The sequence below is a fragment of the Lepidochelys kempii genome, chromosome 9, assembly GCF_965140285.1.
Source record: "Lepidochelys kempii isolate rLepKem1 chromosome 9, rLepKem1.hap1, whole genome shotgun sequence".
In the NCBI taxonomy this organism is placed as follows: Eukaryota; Metazoa; Chordata; order Testudines; family Cheloniidae; genus Lepidochelys; species Lepidochelys kempii.
The window spans coordinates 62,811,177-62,830,182 of record NC_136388.1 but is presented as its reverse complement, the minus strand read 5'-3'; the positions used below and the strand labels follow the sequence as shown (position 1 = coordinate 62,830,182).

The 19,006-nt window shown below is 49.9% G+C and overlaps 1 protein-coding gene across 1 annotated transcript; it reads left to right on the top strand.

Moving 5' to 3' along the window:
* Positions 1 to 1,512: 1,512 nt before the first annotated feature.
* On the top strand, positions 1,513 to 18,625 carry LOC140917578 (tumor necrosis factor ligand superfamily member 10). Its single transcript, XM_073360707.2, has 5 exons — positions 1,513 to 1,958; positions 10,712 to 10,858; positions 11,742 to 11,778; positions 14,393 to 14,500; positions 15,485 to 18,625. Exons 1-5 carry the CDS (start codon positions 1,728 to 1,730, stop codon positions 15,925 to 15,927), a joined length of 966 nt encoding a protein of 321 aa, XP_073216808.1. The 5' UTR covers positions 1,513 to 1,727; the 3' UTR covers positions 15,928 to 18,625.
* The last annotated feature ends 381 nt before the right edge of the window (positions 18,626 to 19,006 follow it).

The window sequence follows — 19,006 nt, the reverse complement described above, 5'->3', positions numbered from 1 at the left end:
AGGTCTTGGTGCAGGAGACATCACCAGCCACTGTAACAGACAGAGTGAAACTGTGAAGGGTATGGGGAAAAAAACGCCTTCTGCTCCTCATTTGATTGTTCTGTGTATGTGTTTGCCTGGTGAGTTATCTCCCCTAGTGAACAATGAAAAGGGCAAACCTGTTTCAGAAGGTTTCCAGTTTGTACATTTCTCACTATTTAAAAGACAATTCACCTCTGTAGTTTCGGTTTGAAGGGCTAGTCCTGTAAGGGATGCTGACCACTCTTACAGATTATTTTTACAATACCACTTACAAGCTTCACCCAAGCTCAAGCTCTGGAGGGCACTGTGCCTACGTCGAGAGAGTCTTCGCAGGAGGAGAACAGAGACACGCAGAGGAGAAGGCCCCACATCTGCAGAAGTATGTAGGTGCCTCACCCCCATGGCAATTATGCACCTAAAGATCCTTGACCACCTGGGCTGAAGTGACTTGCCCAACAGGTCAATGGCAGAACAAGGTCTCCTGACTCCTAGCCCAGTGCCCTATCTACTGCCACTGCCTCTCATTCCTCTTTCACTTCCATCCTTCACATGCCCAGGTACAGGCATGCATCAGGACTCCTTTCCTTCCGATGGCCCAGGCACTCAGATTAAACAGTTACTTCACCTTTTATTTAGTAATTTGTATTTACTTTTTCAAACTTTATGCATTTTGTATTACTTTGATACCTTGGTTCTTTTTAAAGCTTATTTTTGTACTTAAGGAAGCATTTACTCTCATTATAATTACTTTTTATTTATATGTATATGGCTCTCCTCATCACCAGGAATCCTAAAACACTTTAGAAATCTAAGGCCTGATGTTGTAGTCCCTAATCCAAACAAAACGTGCACTTCTTTCTGTAGGAATTCTGTTTACGGCAATACTGCGCATCGGGCCCCAAAACAAATTAAGGGCTTGATGCTGCAGATACCTCCCCAGCAATTTTTATTCCCAAAAGTAGATCCATTAGGACTACTTAATTTGAGGAAATCAGAGAGACAAGGTGGAGGAGGTAATATCTTGTATTGGAACAATTTCCGTTGGTGGAAGAGACACGCTTTTGAGCTTCACAGAGCTCTTTCTCAAGTTGAGTAAATTGCCCATTCCCGCTATGCACGTCAGGATGGAGATAATTTTTTCTACTACTGAAATGCAGCCACCTCTGGGGTGCAACACACAGCAGCTGTTTAACTGTTCACATAAGGGCAAAGGACAGAAGAGTCCCACATCCCAGTGAAACAGAGAGGAAACTGGGAAGGCCAACGCTGCAGCTAAGAAGCCATCCTGTTAGGGAAAGTGCATCCCTGAAGATCACAGGTTGCAAAGTCCTTGGTTTTATGTCTCACAGGAACAACGGAATTTTAAACAATGACTGGCAGGCAGAGAGAGGGGGCGGTCTCCACGTGTTGTGTCTCGGCGATGCCTTTGTTTATAGGGTGAACTGAACTTTACACTCGATTAGCATCAGGATATGGCAGGGAATCAAATACCGCCTGGAAAGAGACTGGAGCTGTTTAGCTCTGTCTGTCCCTCCCTCCCACACACACACAAAGTCTTCTCTCGAGGCAAGAACTTTTCTCTAAACTTGCTTCCTTGTGTGCGTATGTGAGGAAGGGAAGGTGGGAGGAGGATCCGAGAAACACAGAAGGGGCTCAGAGGGGAAGTAAAACCAGGGCTCTGGCCTCTGGGATATTTATATAATGCAATGGACCACCAGCAGCAGAATAACCAGCAGTATTTCCGATCGGATAGCAGCGACTCCTCAGCATGCATGATGGGGTCCGGAGCAGGGCACAAGGACGAGCCAGGCTCTGGGAAGAGGAGGAAGAAGCATTGCAGCCCCGTGTGGATCGCCATGGCTGTGATGTCCATCCTGGCTCTGCAGATCGCCTCTACCACGGGGCTCTTCGTATATTTCACCATGTCGATTTCCAAGGTGAGGCCAGGGCAGAAGTAGTAGCACCGAAACTCTCTCACGCTGGTTTGCAGAGGGGTGAGCGGGGGGAGGCGAGATCTTTGTGCATTTCAGCTTTTAAACCCACTTTCGGGGAGATTCCGATGAACTAGCAACAAGAGCTGCGAACTGCAAACTCCTTCGGGTGCCACCTTTGGTTTCTTTTCAGGGTGATTTTAAATTCAAAAATACGATTTTGCTTAAGAAAACTACAGGCACAGTCCAGGAGGATTTTATTTCCAGAGGTCTCCTTCTGCTCATGCATTCGTTGCAGTGGTGCAGATCATGGGAACTAGCCTCCAACCCCTTGCTACACATTGCCTTTCTCTCTCCCCCCCTTCCCCTTCCCCTCCCCCGTTGGACTGGATCATTGAGCTTCTGTAGGAAGCTTTGAAACTGTGACTAATCGCTTCCTTGGTCAGTGCAAAACTATCATTTCAGGTGAGCAGTGCAGCTCCACTTAAAGGCTTGGGTGTAATTCTGAGAGAAACAAGCCCCCTGAAAGCTCAGGGCTGCCTTGATTGGAATGGTCTCCCTCTCCGGCTGAAGTTCTGCGCAGTTCTGTGTAGTCAAAGCTCTGGTTTTGTTTGTGCATGTGGCAACCCTTTCCCCCGGTGGCTGGGCGGGCTCCCTAATTACCCCAGCTGTGATTTGAGCGATGCCAATAAAGCGACTGCAGCTTTACAAGAAACTGAAAGCGTTTCCACCTTTAGAGGAAAACGCCAGGTGTTTGAATAACGATCAAACCCGAAACTATTGTTCTCGCGCCCGGTCCCTGCGGCGCAGGTCTCTGCCTGGCTCTGAGCTGCAGTGTGCCTGATCCAACCCCGTTCAGATGGGTACTAAACGGGAAGCGAGGTGCCCCCTTTGCTGCTTTGCCTTGTGGCACACGCCAGCCCCGCTGGAACCAGGACATTTTGTACACGCAGGCACAAAATATTTTTCCCTTTTAAATATGAGATTTGGGTTTTTTTGCATCCATTACTGTCTTACCAAATTGAGGAATAGGCAAACCCCACCGAGTGAAGGGGGTTTGTATGTGTGTCTGGACCAACACAGATCTGGAGGAATCTACCTATTTTGTAGAATGCATGGCTTTGCTGATAACAATGACTGAGGAATGACCCAGTCTTATTCCCCCTGGGCAGAGCGGGAGAGGGAGGAAAATTACCTCCTGTTAAACAACAATAGACTAAATCAGGAAAAGATGGGGAATGGAGCTCTTTCGTTGGGCGTTTGGTGCTTGGTGATGAAGACCCCACAAAAGCCTAGCGAGAGAGCAGAGTTTTACCAGGAAGAAAACAAAGGTTTATGGCTAAGTGACCAAGATAAGGAGTAATTCAATCTCATGCTTCTGGGTGCCAGGCTCCAGTTTATCCCAGCAGGGGCCAGGGAAGAATTTCCCCCTTCCCACAAACATCATTGCGCAATTGCCTATATATGGTGGTATTGGGGAGGGAGGGGGGTTGCCTTCTTCGGTGCATCAGGTATTGGCCACTGCTGGAGTCAGGACCCTGAGCTGGTATGTCAAGACTCAGGCTGCTAGACTCAGGGCCTAATCCATTAAAGTCAATAGAAAGATTCCTGTTGACCCAGTTAGGCTTTAGATCAGACCCTATGTGGGTCCGTGCTGTGATCTGCAATGTCAGGAGTCAGGCTACGGCACCATATGAGCCAGTGATCTGATCTGGCATTGCAAAACATGTGCTTTTTAACGAGAACTGGGTGAGGCCTTAAGAGCCAGACCCTGAACTGCCTGCGCACCCAAGACTCTCAGTGCCTTCACTGGGAGTTGGAGGGCATAAACAACGCGGCTTCAAGCAGTACATCTGTCTCAGTGCAGTCAACACTTTAAAAACCCGTCAAAACCCAGCTTTTCTCGGATTCAGCTGCCCATCAGATGCTCGCCTGTAGAGATCCTGCTGCATGATTTAAAATGCTGAGCTGCTGCTGCTCTTCACACCCCATTAAAAAGCTCCTGGTAGCAGGAGAGCTGGAGAACCCATTGCACTTGTTCCCGCCCCATGTCTAAACCCAGTTGCCAGTAACCATTAACAGGTGGTGGAAAATCGGGTTGGAGTCGTGAGCAAACATTTAGGCTGGTTGGGTACAATTTTCAAAAGCATCCAAATGACTAAGGAGTCTAAGTCCCATTTTCAAAAGTGATTTAGGACCAGATTGACAAATGTAGGTGCCTAAGCAGGGGAGGTGCCTAACTCCCATTGGTTACACTGCTTAGGCTTTTTTGTGGCTTCCACTAGGCACCTGAATTCTAGGCACTCAGGAGCCTAAGTCTCACTGAAAGTCAATGGGGCCTTCAGCTCCATTGGAAATTGTACCAATTACCTTGTGTAAAACATTACCCCCAAATCTGGCATGTACACTTTGGGCTGCGCAAACGTTGAGCTCCTCTGCCATCAGGAGTGTCAGTACTGTTCCACAGGTTTATTTGAGTAGCATCCAGTACACCCAATCAAAAGCTGAACGCCACAGTGCTAGGAGCTGGTCCAAGCAGTTTACAATCCAAGACCCTAATCCCGCAAGCTGCCCAATACAGGAAGACCCCTCTGCCCATGCTGAGCACTGTCTACTTTACTGGCACTTCATGCTGGCCCAGAAACCTGTCTGTGCGGGACAGCTTACAGCCTCAGGGACACGGTGTCCAAGTTACATAGAAAGGGTGAGGAGAGAGGGACACAGACAAATATGTACAATGTTATAGGGAGATATACATTCGCACGTGTGGATTATTATCAAAAACATAGAAAATCAGTGTTCGCTATCTCCAGCTTTCTCTCATGCTATCATTAGCTGGCAGATTTCTTCTAGGCATTGGAAGGCAATGGAGTTCAAGAGAGCTTTATTTGTGCCGGGGCTTGACAGGGCTGAGCCCCAGCACCTCTAAGCTTGGCAGTTCAGAGCCCCAGCACCTCTGGGCCTTGGCAGTTCAGAGCCCCGGCACCTCCGGCCTTGGCAGTTCAGAGCCCCGGCACCTCTGGGCCTTGGCAGTTCAGAGCCCCGGCACCTCTGGGCCTTGGCAGTTCAGAGCCCCGGCACCTCTGGCCTTGGCAGTTCAGAGCCCTGGCACGTCTGGGCCTGGCAGTTCATGAGCCTGGCACCTCTGGGCCTGGCAGTTCATGAGCCTGGCACCTCTGGGCCTGGCAGTTCAGAGCCCCGGCACCTCTGCGCCTGGCAGTTCATGGCCCCAGCACCTCTGGACTTGCTACATGAGTTATGAAAGTAAATGGCTGGAGCCCCGGTGCCGCTCTCATTACAAACTAAGGGCTGGAGTTCAGTGATGTAAAAGCAGCATTAGTGAGATCAGAATCCATCCATCTTAAACCAGGGTTGGGTTTGTTGTTTTTTTTTTAGAGTATGTTGGCAGAGAAGGGGAGAATTATTATTTACTATTATTACAGGCCCCATCGTGCTAGGTGCTATACACAAACACAGCACCCAAAGAATGTCCCTGCCCCAAAGAGTTTATAATCTAAGATGAGAGACAACAGGTGGATACAAGAACCGACAGCTGGGGGTTGCCCAAGGAAAAAATGAGACAGTTCTGGCCAATATGCCCTGTGGCAGCTGCACAGAGCGGTTTTGAAATGGCGTGGGAAGGGTTTTGAACTTGCTTTGTTTCATTTTCCCAGAAGCTGGTGTCCTTTTCCTGCCCCGGGATACATGAAGTTTCCATTTCCTAGGGTTGTATGAAATGTACTAGACAGGTAGTGGGACACATGCCATGGGATAAAGATGTGTTTACAGAAAAGTGCTGAGTCTATTCAACCTTCTTCAGTAGGTTTTGGGGAATTACTCAATATTTTAGCAGTGTACAAGAGCTGGATAATTACATCCTAAGTTACTGCTTATTCAGGAGTCCTTAGGGTGCATCTACACTTCGGAGACTTCCACAGAGCGATGCTGGCATAGCCCCATAGCATAGATGCAGCCTACACCAATGGGAGTTTTTCTGGCAGCGTAGGAACACCGCCTCCCCAGATGAAGTTACCAGTGTTGATGGAAACCTTCTTTCATCACAGCTGCATCTACTCTGGGGGTCGTGGTGGCATAACTAAATTGGTCAGGGGTGTGCCCATATTAACTTTTCACTGGAGGCCAGACCTTAGTCTGAGCCAGCTACTAGAGTCTCTCCGATCTGAAGGAGATGTCACTGCAGTCCCCTGCCCCTGTGAGTTCACAGTGAGAAGCGAGACCCAGCAGCTAGACAAAGGGCACAGAAACAGTGAAACCCTCCCACTTCCTACAGGATTAGAGTGAGACAAACGATTCAGCCTGGGGGAAAGCCAGCAAGGACTGGGCACTGAACTGCTGCCTAGGTGGGTAACTATCCCTATGGGCTGCCCGAAGGACTGTGCTTCCTGGGTACAGTATTTTAATTCTCCAGCTGTTTGGTTTCCCATGTGTAATGAACTGGGGAGCAGGGCAGGCCCCAGCCCAGTTTCAAACCACCCCTCAGCAGGCTCCCTGGTTGGCAGTCTGAGCAGGGAGGCCAAGGGCTGATTGTTCCTGTGACCCAGCTCCCCTCTCTCCAGTAGTGGGGGATCCCTGCAGGTCGGGGTTGAGGCAGACTGGCAGTAAAAGGGACACTTGGCCTGCTGGGTGGCCACCCCTGCCCTGCAGCTAGAGGACTCCATTCTCCACGGCTGTGAGCCAAGCACCTCTCCCCAGCATGATTGTTTGTCTGGGCTGGTGAGTCATGCTGAGTGCGGAGACAATAACATGACACCGCAGATCTAACCAGATGGAGGGGAGGCTAGGCCTGGGTGTTTATTACAGATTGAGCCAATTTCACAATGTCTGACCTAATTCTCTGGTGGGAATAAGGCAATGGGAGAGCGGCCCATCCCATGCAACGAGCCAGGATGTACAGGCATTTCAGCCTCAGCACAGCTCTAGGCTCCAAACCGTGCTACAATCCAGCTTTTCTCCTTTATTTCCTTCGCAAGACACACTAAATCTGTGCCCTCCCCAAGCACAGGCAGCCCTCTCTGCAGCGCTGGGGGCACCTGTTCCCCAAGGACACAGTGCTGCAGGGGCTGCGATTCTGCACCGGCGGGAACATCCATTGCACACTTTGGCTAACAAGAAGGTGCAGGCTGGGATGCTGCTGGGGTTTAGAATTAGGCTGTGGGGCCTCTTGCCTCTAGGTCACTGATTCAAATTCAGCACAGCCGTGGAGTAACCACAAACATCGACCCTCTGAGGCCCATAAGAAATAACTCAGGGGCCTCAGGCCAGGTCCTGCACCACAAAGTGGCACTAAACTGGCAGCCTCAGCCTTGAGCAAGGACTGAGCTGACCCTGGAGACTTTCTGGAGGGACGATGGGACTCAGGCATGCAGCGCAGGGCCAGGCTGCTACATCGAGCTCTAGAATCTCAGCATGTAGCACAGGCCTCTCAGCTTGCTAACTAAAGCTGTCTTGCCCACAGCACTGCTTGCTTGCTGCGTTACCTCTTGCTGATGGAACATGGGCCGCGTTCACTGTGGGGACCTTCACCTGCAGGGTGATCAGTCCTCAGCACTAGTTCCACGTACACTCCAAGCACAAGCACCTCACTGCGACAATGGAGTGAGGTCTCATTCGTCACAGCCATCGTCCATGTCAGCAAATCGCCACCCACCACCATGTCTGGTCTCAGGAGGGCAGAGCTAGCAGCAGTGTTCAGCTGGAAATGGTTCAGTTCATCTCCCGTGGGTTGATGCAGATATTTACCAGGGGCGGATTGAGGCAGGGGCTGGGGTTTGTGAAGAGAGTGGGCCCAGAAGGAGCACCCAGCTCCTACTACACTGGGCTCGGGCTGCCAAGCAGGAGGATCTGGAGTAGGAGAAAGAGCCCTGTGCAGATGAGAAAGAGAGCTCAAAGAGCCAGATCCTGCCAGGTGCTGAGCATGCTTGACTCCCAGTGATGACAATGGATGTTGAAGGTGCTCAGCGCTTAGCAAGTTCAGGCCATAAGTGATGGGGAGCTTAGCCCCAGGAGTTTCTCCAGCAGGGAGCCAAGTCCCAGCTTGTCTTCCGAGCATAAAAGCATTTGCCACTGTTCCTACTGAGCATGGAAATAAAATGATTCCAAGACAGTGGGAAATGCTGTGGGAGAACAGTTAATTCCAGCAGCTGATCAGGCCTGTTCACAAGGGATCCCTCCAGGGCAGAGATGAGGCAGGAAGCTCGCCTTGTCATTACCTGTCCTCTACCTGTTCTGTGGATGGAAGGCTCTGGTCTCCCGGGCTGTTAAACCAGCATCTTTCACCACCGTTAGATTCACACAGCCACGGTAACATGGCCTGCAGGCAGCTTTGTCTAGCAGCATTGTGTGACTGTTGATACGCACATTTGTAACAGAGGTACATGGTTACCAACCCAGGATGAGGCATCACAGGCTGAAGGCTGGGTTTTGCTGATGGACAAGCCAGAAGCCAGGTGTCCTAGGTTTGATCGCTGGGACTTGGCTTGCAATCTGAGCAAAAGACCTGACTGAAACCCCCTGAAGAAGAGCTCCGTGTAAGCTCAAAAGCTTGTCCCTCTCACCAATAGAAGTTGGTCCAATGAAAGATATGACTTCATCCACCTTGTCTCTCTGACATCCTGGGACCAACACTGCTACAACACGGCATGAAACTGCCTCTGACAATCTCAGCTCTGCCATTAGCTTAACAGAAACACCCACTCTTTCTCCCCACCCTCTCATGTATCTAAGCCAGCAGCCCTAGGGGGTCAAAAACCCTGAATCAAATCCCCTCGCAATAACAAGAGGGGATAAAAATCAGATTTAAAAAACAATAGCTATGGGGATCTTTATCTCCAGAGCCTTTAGGTTACATGGGAGTCACGTTTTGAATGTTTTCCCCGCAATGAGGAGAGCTAGAAACTTAGCAGGTGTCTCCCCTCCCCAAATGAAAGCTCAGATTCTCACGGTCACACACAGCCCTAGTAGAGCTGCCCCAGCTGGACACATACCAGGTTGCTGTGTTTGGGTCCCACCACACTAGACACATGTCCCTTCCCTTGGGCCGTCCTCCAGCACTGTCTCTCCTGGGCTTCTTTGGCACATTTCCTAGGCACAGGGTCTAGGTGTGTTACCTCTACAGAAATGAAACCATGCAACCCATCTGCTGTAGGCCCTCCGGACCAACACCGATACCCAGGGGTGTAAGCACGCTCTCTCCCTGAGCATCACCTTTATGGGACCCTGGCTTTACAGCTACCTCTTCAGGGGCACAAGCAGTGACAGCAGACAGACAGGTTTTGAAAGGGTTTCTAAACGCAGTCACTCTTTACTTTAACTAGCACAAAAAAAATACACAGATCCAGGCAAAATAAAAAACACCCATGCACATTTCCCTGCCTCCATTTCTACACCATGCTTGAGCATTTTCTGGGCTCAGGGCAGAGCTCTTTGGGATGTCCAGGATCCTTCTGCAGCTCACAGCCTCTCCTCTGGATCATGGAGTCTCTCTCTCCTCCAAATCAGTTTCTCTTAACTTTGGCTGGTCCTGCAGTGAGTTAAACAGATCCTCCTGCTACAAAAGCATGTCCTTTCTCCTGCCTCAGCTTCTTGGGTGTTTCTGTGTCCCCTGAGTTTAGATGTCCTACTTCCAACACCTGGTGCTGCTGCTGGATAAATTCCACTACTCCAAACCCCAGCCCACTGCAGAGAAGTTGGAGAAAATCGGCTTCCCCCAGGTGCCTCATTGTTCTATCTGGGCTATATCTATTTACTAGTTGGTAGCTTTGAATGACTGTGTCTTTCAAAGACAAGGTGCGGGAGGTAATATGATTTATCGGACCAACTTCTGTTGGTGAGAGAGACAAGCTTTCGAGCTTGCACAGAGCTGAAGAAGACCTGAAGAGTTCTGTGTAAGCGCAAAAGCCTGTCTCTCTCACCAACAGAAGTTGGTCCCATAAAAGACGTTACCTCACCCACCTTGTGTCTCTAAGATCCAGAGACCAACATGGCTACAACAACATCTTTCAAAGACAGATTTGTGGTGCCACTCACCTCCCCTTAGCACAAGGAGCATGAGGCAGCGCACAGAAGATGACAGTCAAAAGGCTAGAGACAATTCATAAAATCAAGCTAGAATTCATAAATTGTACATAGATTCCCCAGATTGTCAGATTCACGTTTTCACATGACTCCAGGAGCTGGAGGTTCAATCAAGACATCAAATATCACAAGACTAACAATAAAACTGCATGAGATAGCAACACTGCTCAGCTATCAATCGCTAATGTACCAAGCAGTGCAGGAGTCTATTCCAGGAACTGTACTTCAATAGCATTCATCATGCGTAGGTCTCCCAGTGCTTTGCTGAAGCTAGCAAGGGGTCCTGAGGCCCAGACAGGGGATATGACTTGTCTGAGGTTGCACAGCAAGTCAGTGGCAGAGCTCAGGGATTGAATCCAGGTCTCATGACTTGTCCACTGGCTGGTTAATACCTGGGAATCATATTCACATCACAAGGTCTCAGCCCCTCCAGCACTGTGATCAGAGAAGCGCAGGCTTACTCTCAGTTCCTGCATCCAATCCCAGCACAGGGCTTACTCTGGATGAGTATCAAAAAGAAGAGCAACAGTCCATGTTTACATAGGCCTGGATCACATCAGCCGAGGCCTCCCTCTGCACCCTACAGCTCAGCCACGCATGCAGTCTTTTGTACGCTCAAGAGGCCACTTCATTTAATCAATTCAACTCATCTTATTATTTTCCAGTTAAAAGCCCAGATGCAGGGGAGCTCAGAGGAGCTGAAGTGTTTGCAGCTGATCAACAGATTGCAGGAAGTCTCAGACTTGGAGGAGCTGATTGGCAACCAGTCCTGTCTCAAGCTGGCCAGCAGCATCAAATCCTATGTGACCATGGTGAGTCCATGACAAACCACACACTGGGTGGGGGGGAGGGAAGGGAAATGGGAGGTAGGCACTTGCCAAGGAAGACCCTAGAACACCACAAAGGGTGACATTCCAGCAGAAGGTCTTGGGCCAGTCCCTGTTGGTTGCTAACTCCAATCAGTTCCCTGGTCAGGAGGGACTCAGAGTTGGTACCATCTGGTGGCTGTTGGTGGCCCATGTGAAATGAGTTGGTGGGTCTCCATCTAGGATCTCATGGACGACATCACAGAAGCCACTCTATCAATGGGAACGCCTTTGTTGGCCCTCTCGGTAGAGAGGCCAGGGAATTAATTCAGCTCCCTCTTTCATTCCCACCCTTGCCTGCCCTGGCAGGGTTATCTGGTACTGCCAATGAGAGTCAGCGAAGGGTGTGGCCGAACCAGAACTGAATGTGGTTAAAGGGGATGGGCACAGATAGAAACCTTGCTCTGAACAGGGCTCTGCCATGGTTTCTGAGATGGTGCTGGACATGGTCTGTCCCTGTCTGCACTTGCCATCAAACCATGTCCAATGCCAATTCCAGTGCCAGCAATGGGTCAATTTCCTAGTGCAGATGCTGCAAATGTGCCTCAGTTTCCCCATCTGTAATACCCACCTCAAGGGGAGGGGGATTCTTAGGCTCCGCTTATCAGTCTTTGAGCTCTCCAGGTGGACAGTGGAAGAGCAAAGCAGAGGGGCGGCAGCAGGGTGTGCCTGGTGCTTTACCCTGCCAGGAGGGACGTACAGTCTGATTGAGCTTGATGACATAACTAGAAGAAATGACAGATGTGGGTGGCCTGGAAGAGGCAACAGGACTTAAGGGAGCAGGGGAAAGTCTCTTGTTTACTCACTGACCTGACCTCTTGCCTTCCAGGTGACAGAGAACGTTATCCGCAGGAGCGCACTGAAGGGTGAGTTTCCGGCCCCTGGCAGGAGGGAGCAGAGCAAATGCCCTTCTGTACAGGGGGTAGAAATGGCTACATTCACTTAAATGGATACATTTACTTTTAAATGTGGGAAGATCTCACTCATCGGGCCAGCTTGGGTCCCTGTTAAATTTGATGGAAAGGGCTCGATTTTCCAAAGCAGCTTGTGACAGAGCAGACGGCCTTTTACACTTCCACCTGCCTGTGCGTGTAACATTTGGATTTATACACACAGCCAGAGGATAGTGAAACTAGACTGGTCGGGGGGTTGGTCAGTTTCACTTCCTGGTGGGGGTGCATTGGCACAGAGCTGTGCTGGCTCACCACAAAGCAAACCAGCAGCAGCATCTCCACTGCTATCACAGCAGGATGAAAGCAGTGTTAGGGAGAGGAGAATTGGGGCTGTTGTGTTAAGTCACCAGGACGAGACCCTATTCACCCAAGAGTTCTGAAGGAACTCAAATATGAAATTGCAGAACTACTAACTGTGGTATGTAACCTATCACTTAAATCAGCTTCTGTACCTGGTGACTGGAGAATAGCTAACGTGACACCAATTTTTTAAAAAAGGCACCAGAGGCAATCCTGGCAATTACAGGCCGGCAAGCCCAACTTCAGAACCAGGCAAATTGGTTGAAACTGTAGTAAAGAATAGAATTATCAGACATGTAGATGAACACAGTTTGTTGGGGAAGAGTCAACATGGCTTTTGTAAAAGGAAATCATGCCTCAGCAATCTATTAGAATTCTTTGTGGGGGTCGGGTCAACAAACATGTGAACAAGGGTGATCCAGTGCGCATGGTATACTTGGACTTTCAGAAGTGTTTGAAAGTCCCTCTCCAAAAGCTCTTAAGGAAAGTAGGAGGTAATGGGATAAGAGGGAAGGTCCTCTCCTGGATCAGTAACCAGTTAAAAGACAGGTTTCAGAGTAGCAAGGGTAGGAATAAATGGTCACTTTTCAGAATGGAGAGAGGTAAATAGGGATGGTCCCCCAGGGGTCTGTACTGGACCAGTGCGGTTCAACATATTCATACATGATCTGGAAAAAGGGGTAAACAGTGAGGTGACAAAATTTGCAGATGATGCAAAATTACTCAAGATAGTTGTATACAAAGCAGGCTGTGAAGAATTACCAAGAGATCTCACAAAACTGGGTGACTGGGTACAAAATGGCAGATGAAATTCAGTGTTGATAAAGTAATGCACATGGAAAACAATTATACATACAAAATGATGGGGTCTAAATTAGCTGTTACCACTCAAGAAAGAGATCCTGGAGTCATTGCGGGTCGTTCTCTGAAAACATCTACTCAATGTGCAGCAGCAGTCAAAAAAGTGAACAGAATGCCAGGAACCATTACGAAAGGGATCGATAAGACAGAAAATATCATAATGTATAATATAAATCCATGGTACGCCCACACCTTGAATACTGCGTGCAGTTCTGATTGCCCCATCTCAAAAAGGATATATTAGAATTAGAAAAGGTACAGAGAGGGGCAACAAAAATGATGAGGGGGATGGAACAGCTGCTGTATGAGGAGAGATTAAAAAGCCTGGGACTTTTCAGCTTGGAAAGGAGACGTGATCGAGGTCTATAAAATCATGAGCAGTGTGGAGATAGTGAATAAGGGAGTGTTATTTACTCCTTCCCATAACACAAGAACCAGGGGTCACCCAATGAAATGAATAGGCAGTGGGTTTAAAAACAAACAAAAAGAAGAAGTACTTCACACAACGCACAGTGTGGAACTCGTTCCCAGGGGACATTGGGAAGGCCAAAACTATACAGATACAATGATGGGGTCTAAATTAGCTGTTACCATTCAAGAAAGAGATTTTGGAGTCATTGTGGGTCGTTCTCTGAAAACATTAGCTCAATGTGCAGCTGCAGTCAAAAAAGTGAACAAAAAAAGAATAGATAAGTTCATGGAGAATAGGTCCATCAATCACTATTAGCCAAGATGACCAGGAATGTGATCCCATGCTCCGTGTCCCTAGCCTCTGTTTGCCAGAAGCTGGGAATGGGCGACAGGGGATGGATCACTTGGTGATTGCCTGTTCTGTTCATTCCCTCTGAAGCACCTGGCATTGGCCACTGTGGGAAGACAGGACACTGGGCTAGATGGACCATTGGTCTGACCCAGTATGGCTGTTCTTATAGAAACATTCTTTTTGCAAAAACCAGGGTGGGCTTGTCAAAGGTGCAGACAGAGTTTGGTGTTTAAATGCCAGGAAATTGCAAAGGAGGGTGGGTGGCCAACTCCCTGAGGCTCCATTCCAAACACAAGCCTTCATTCTTGGGTTTAAATGGCCCCGACAGTGTGCCCCCCAACACACACACGGCCAGGGCTGCATTCCTTCCTCTCCTTTAGGGCTGAGGGATCTGTGGCAGGAGGAACATGGAATCCTGAACTCAGGGCTCACGAATGCCTTTCACCTCCCCGTAAATGCCTACTAGTAAGAGCAAGTCTCACCATGCTGGCTTCACAGCACTGAGGTGCTGAGCATTGCCATGATGTGTATGAGTGTCTGTGAGAGAGACACACACACACTTTACAGCCTTTGCAGATCCTTGTTCCTTTCCTTTCACCACAGAAGCCACGAGGAGCTATTTCAACAGCTCCAGTGGGCAGCTGGCTACAAGAGCACCTGGCAAGCCCTCTGCCCACCTCACCCTCCGGCAGCAGACCCCTTCCCAGGACGGTGAGTCTGGGTTCCCAATGGGATGCCAGTGATGCCCAGAGCCATGGGAGCCTGGGGGCAAGAGGGAGGGCACAGGAATGGGGAAGCCTTAGCCTGGTGGCTGATATTAGAAGACAGGCTTGTGGATTTTGGCAGTGAGGGAAGGGATGTAGAAAATTTTGTTGGCAACGCCACATCCGCTGTGGAGCTTCAGGTTTTGGGCAGTTCCCTCCCTCATCACCCCACCCCCTGATCTGGGTTGGATCCTGACTTTGTTTCTGTCTCAGGCCATTGGAATTGGAAAAGGTTCACAAAAGGGCAACAAAAATGATTAGGGGTCTGGAATGGCTTCCGTATGAGGAGAGATTAATAAGACTGGGACTTTTCAGCTTGGAAAAGAGATGGCTAAGGGGAGATATGATTGAGGTCTATAAAATCATGACTGGTGTAGAGAAAGTAGAGAAGGAAGTGTTGTTTACTGCTTCTCATAACACAAGAGCTAGGGGTCACCAAATGAAATTAACAGGCAGCAGGTTTAAAACAAATAAAAGGAAGTATTTCTTCACACAACGCACAGTCAACCTGTGGAACTCTTTGCCAGAGGATGCTGTGAAGGCCAAGACCATAACAAGGTTCAAAAACGAACAAGATACATTCATGGAGGACAGGTCCATCAATGGCTATTAGCCAGGATGGGCAGGGATGGTGTCCCTAGCCTCTGTTTGCCAGAAGCTGGAAATGGGCGACAGGGATGGATCACTTGATGATTACCTGTTCTGTTCATTCCCTCTGGGGCACCTGGCATTGGCCACTGGCGGAAGACAGGATACTGGGCTAGATGGACCTTTGGTCTGACCCAGTAGAGCCATTTTTATGTTCTTATGTTACGTTCAATCTCTGTTTATTATCTATACCTGATGCCCATCAGCTAGGTTGATGCCCAAGCATAGGATGCTATTTGCTCCCATTGGCCCCGCAGTGACCTCTGCCTGCGTTCTCCCCTAGGAAGCTCAGCACACTTTGGGGAGCTCTCCCAGTCCTGCCGACACCCCATCACCAGGTGGGAGGACAAGACCATGCACTCGCACCTCCAGAACATCACCTACCGGGATGGCAAGCTGCGGGTGAGCCAGGCGGGCAAGTACTACATCTACTCACAGATCTACTTCCGCTACCCCAGCGAGGGCGTCGCAGCCCACGTCTCGGGGCACCAGCTGGTGCAGTGCATCAACCGCGAGACCTCCTATGGGCAGCCCATCCTGCTGCTGAAGGGCGTCGGCACTAAGTGCTGGGCACCCGAGGCAGACTATGGCCTGCATGCCCTCTACCAGGGCGGCCTCTTCGAGCTCAAGGCCGGTGACGAGCTTTTCGTCTCCGTCTCGTCCCTGGCCATTGATTACGATGATACAGCGGCCAGTTACTTTGGGGCCTTCCGGCTTGAACTGTGAGGGGGAGAGGCCTGTGTTTAAACCCTCCTCCCATTGGATGATCCCATTGCAGACTGTCTTGATGTCACTGCCCTGCACGGCCCAGCTACAACAAACCCGGTCGAGGCTTTGATCCCATCGCTGTTCCTGCCTTGCAAACCCACCAGTCTCAGCAGGTTATGGGTGCCGTGACGGCTGCCAGGCCTGTGGATGGTGGCCAGGACAACTGCTCTCCTTGACTTACGGGGTGATGCCCTGATTCCGTTCCCATTGGGTTTTGCCTTTGGAGGGCTGCCCCTGTAGCTGCACAACAGTCATCGTCCCCTGTGGGGTGGAAGAGCCCGGGGGGCACCTCCAATGCACCCCCCCACCCCATCATGGAGTCAGAGCCATAGGAGGAGGCAGCAAACTGTGCGGAGGTCTCCAGAGAGAGCAGAACGGGGCTCCCCACCCCATCCTCAGCGTGCTGGTGCCTTCCTCAGGGGTGGGGGTAGGGAGAGGCCCTTACATGCTGTGAAACTCACCCGTCAGATCCTGGAGGGGGTAAAGCCTGGGGGGAGCAGTCAGAGGAGTCATTTCTCTCCCCCTGCACAGCCACCCCACACGTGGAAAGGACTCAGCAGTCAGCATGCTGCATTCAGCCTCCTACCCGGGGGAAGGAGCTGGGACAGGGAACATGGGTCTGCCCTGTTAGGACTGAGCAGATTGTGTCTGATCCAGGCAGCACCAGCTTTGGAGCAGGCCATCACAAAACACATGACGACGACGACGCCTTGAGATGATGTGACACACGCATAGCCACATCATAGCGGTGTGAGGGGAATGTGCCACAGTGCATCAAATCTGCACACGGGGCTGTGCCACACCACCTTGGTGTCCCCGTAGCCAGGATGTGACAGTCCAGTGTGGGTCTGAATCCAGGTCCTTCTCCCACTAGGTCACCTGGGTCCAGGGCATCCGCCTCTGTGCAGTACAGCAAGCTGCATGTTGTCTCAACACAGAGCCAGAGGGAGGAAAAGAGACCAGAGAGCGTGCTGGCAGCAGAGGGTGCTCACCGCAGGAGGGGAATGTAGGTCAGTGGATCAGGTTCGCCTTTCTTTGGTCTTCCTGCCCCACTCCACAGGTAGGTCTGAGACAGCCTGCAGTATTTAGAGCTGGGCCTGAGCCACGCACAGACACATTCTGCTTTCACAGAAGGTGGGATTTTAATCCAATACAACTCTGCGGGCACCACCAGGAAATCTGTGTAAGAGGGTCTTAACTCTGTTAGCTGAAGTCGGTTTGTAGTCTACTTAAATGAAACTGGTTTGAGACCCTCTGAAACAGACTTGAGTGTCTATGGCGGGGTGTGTGTGTGTGTGTGTGGCACCGATGGAACTAAATTAGCTTCTAAATCAGCTTAGTTAAATGGGTGCACGAGCCATATAGACAAGCCCAAAGCAACCCTGCGAGGGCCTCTCACACCCATCTAATTCTGCACACACCTCTCCTCTTCACTGACGCACGGTTTACACCACACCTGTCAGAAAGGGCTTGATGCTACCAGGATTCTGGGTTAACATCCCCTCCTCCGTGTTTGCTGCTCTGGTGATCCAGCTCGGAGCTGGCATAGCTGGTTGCTAATGGACAGGAAAGAAGAAATGCTGGTTTTAGATGCCATTCGAGGTAGGGTTGGTTTTTAAAGGGAAAGAAAAAGTTGTTAGGGCCAAGCTGTAGGTTTCGTGGAAGGGGATGGAGAGGATACAGAGCCTGTGCCGAACAAAAGCGTTTGCAGGAGACAGTTTTCAATGACTGTTTCTCCCCAGAAACACTTAACAGCTGACTTTCCCTGGCTGAAAGTGACTCAGTGGAAACAGCATCTTCTGACTTGCAGATCCACCTGCCATCTGGCTCAGTCAGACCTTCAGAAACAAAATATGCTTCATTCCTATCAACCATGCTGAGTCACCGAATCTGAGTGTGCGCGAACTGGATTCCTTCCTGGTTTATGCATCACTAAGACCAGTGTTGTTAACAAAGGCCTTGTCTGCGCTGGGATTTCAGCCAGCAGTAGAGCTGCAGTTATGCAAAACCTCTGGTGTAGACACAATTTACACCAGTGGGGTTTGTCTTGGGGTTTGTTGCCCCAGTACAAACGCTGCTTCAGCTGCACATCATGCCTTACACTAGGGGTCTACACTGGTACACATGCTCTGGTGGCTAAAATCCCACCATAGCCAAGGCTTAGATCTCAATTGCATAGCCCATTTCTCCCCCCAATTACACCTTGAAGGCTGTGGGGTTGCACAGGTGTAACTGAATGCAGATTTTGAACCTCTAGCACTGAATCAAGGCTCACTGGCTCATCCCATGCTAGGTGTAAGATACTTGTAGATTCTGGGCAGGCAGGCTAGAGACCCAACTTCCATCTGTGTAATTATTTGTATACTGAATGCATCCGATGAATTGAGCTGTAGCTCACGAAAGCTTATGCTCAAATAAATTGGTTAGTCTCTAAGGTGCCACAAGTCCTTCTTTTCTTTTTGCGAATACAGACTAACACGGCTGCTACTCTGAAACTTGTATATTCTGTGTATCATAATAGCACCAAGACTGTTGGTAGGTACAGACAGGATGAAATGCAGGATCATCTCCAGTGAAGGGTGTGAGTATGCGCTGCCCAGCTGGGTGGATTTTTGATATGAGACTTCTGTGCTTGTTCAATAAAACTTGTATTCAATCACGGAGTTTGCAGCTGTTTATACGGAGCAAGGTCGCTCCACCGATCATCTATGAGTCGCTGCTGTGTGACGTCCAACCCACCAAAGCCAGTTCAGGCTCATCAGGCATTTAGAGTGGGCATTGTGCCTTTTAGGGCTGAGCTTCCCAGACTGGTCGAGCGCAGAGTCTGGATGGGGCACTGTGGCACTCGTGTTATGCCCAGCCTGTTGGTAGCAGGCATCCCACCGGACTCAGGATAAAGCAGAGCTCTTGCAAACACCTTACATGGCCCCACGGAGGCTCAGATACTCAAAGTTACTTTGATGTCCAATTGCCACAAAATCAATGGGAGTTGGGTGCCTAAATACCTGTGAGGACCTGGGCCCGAGTGATCACTGAA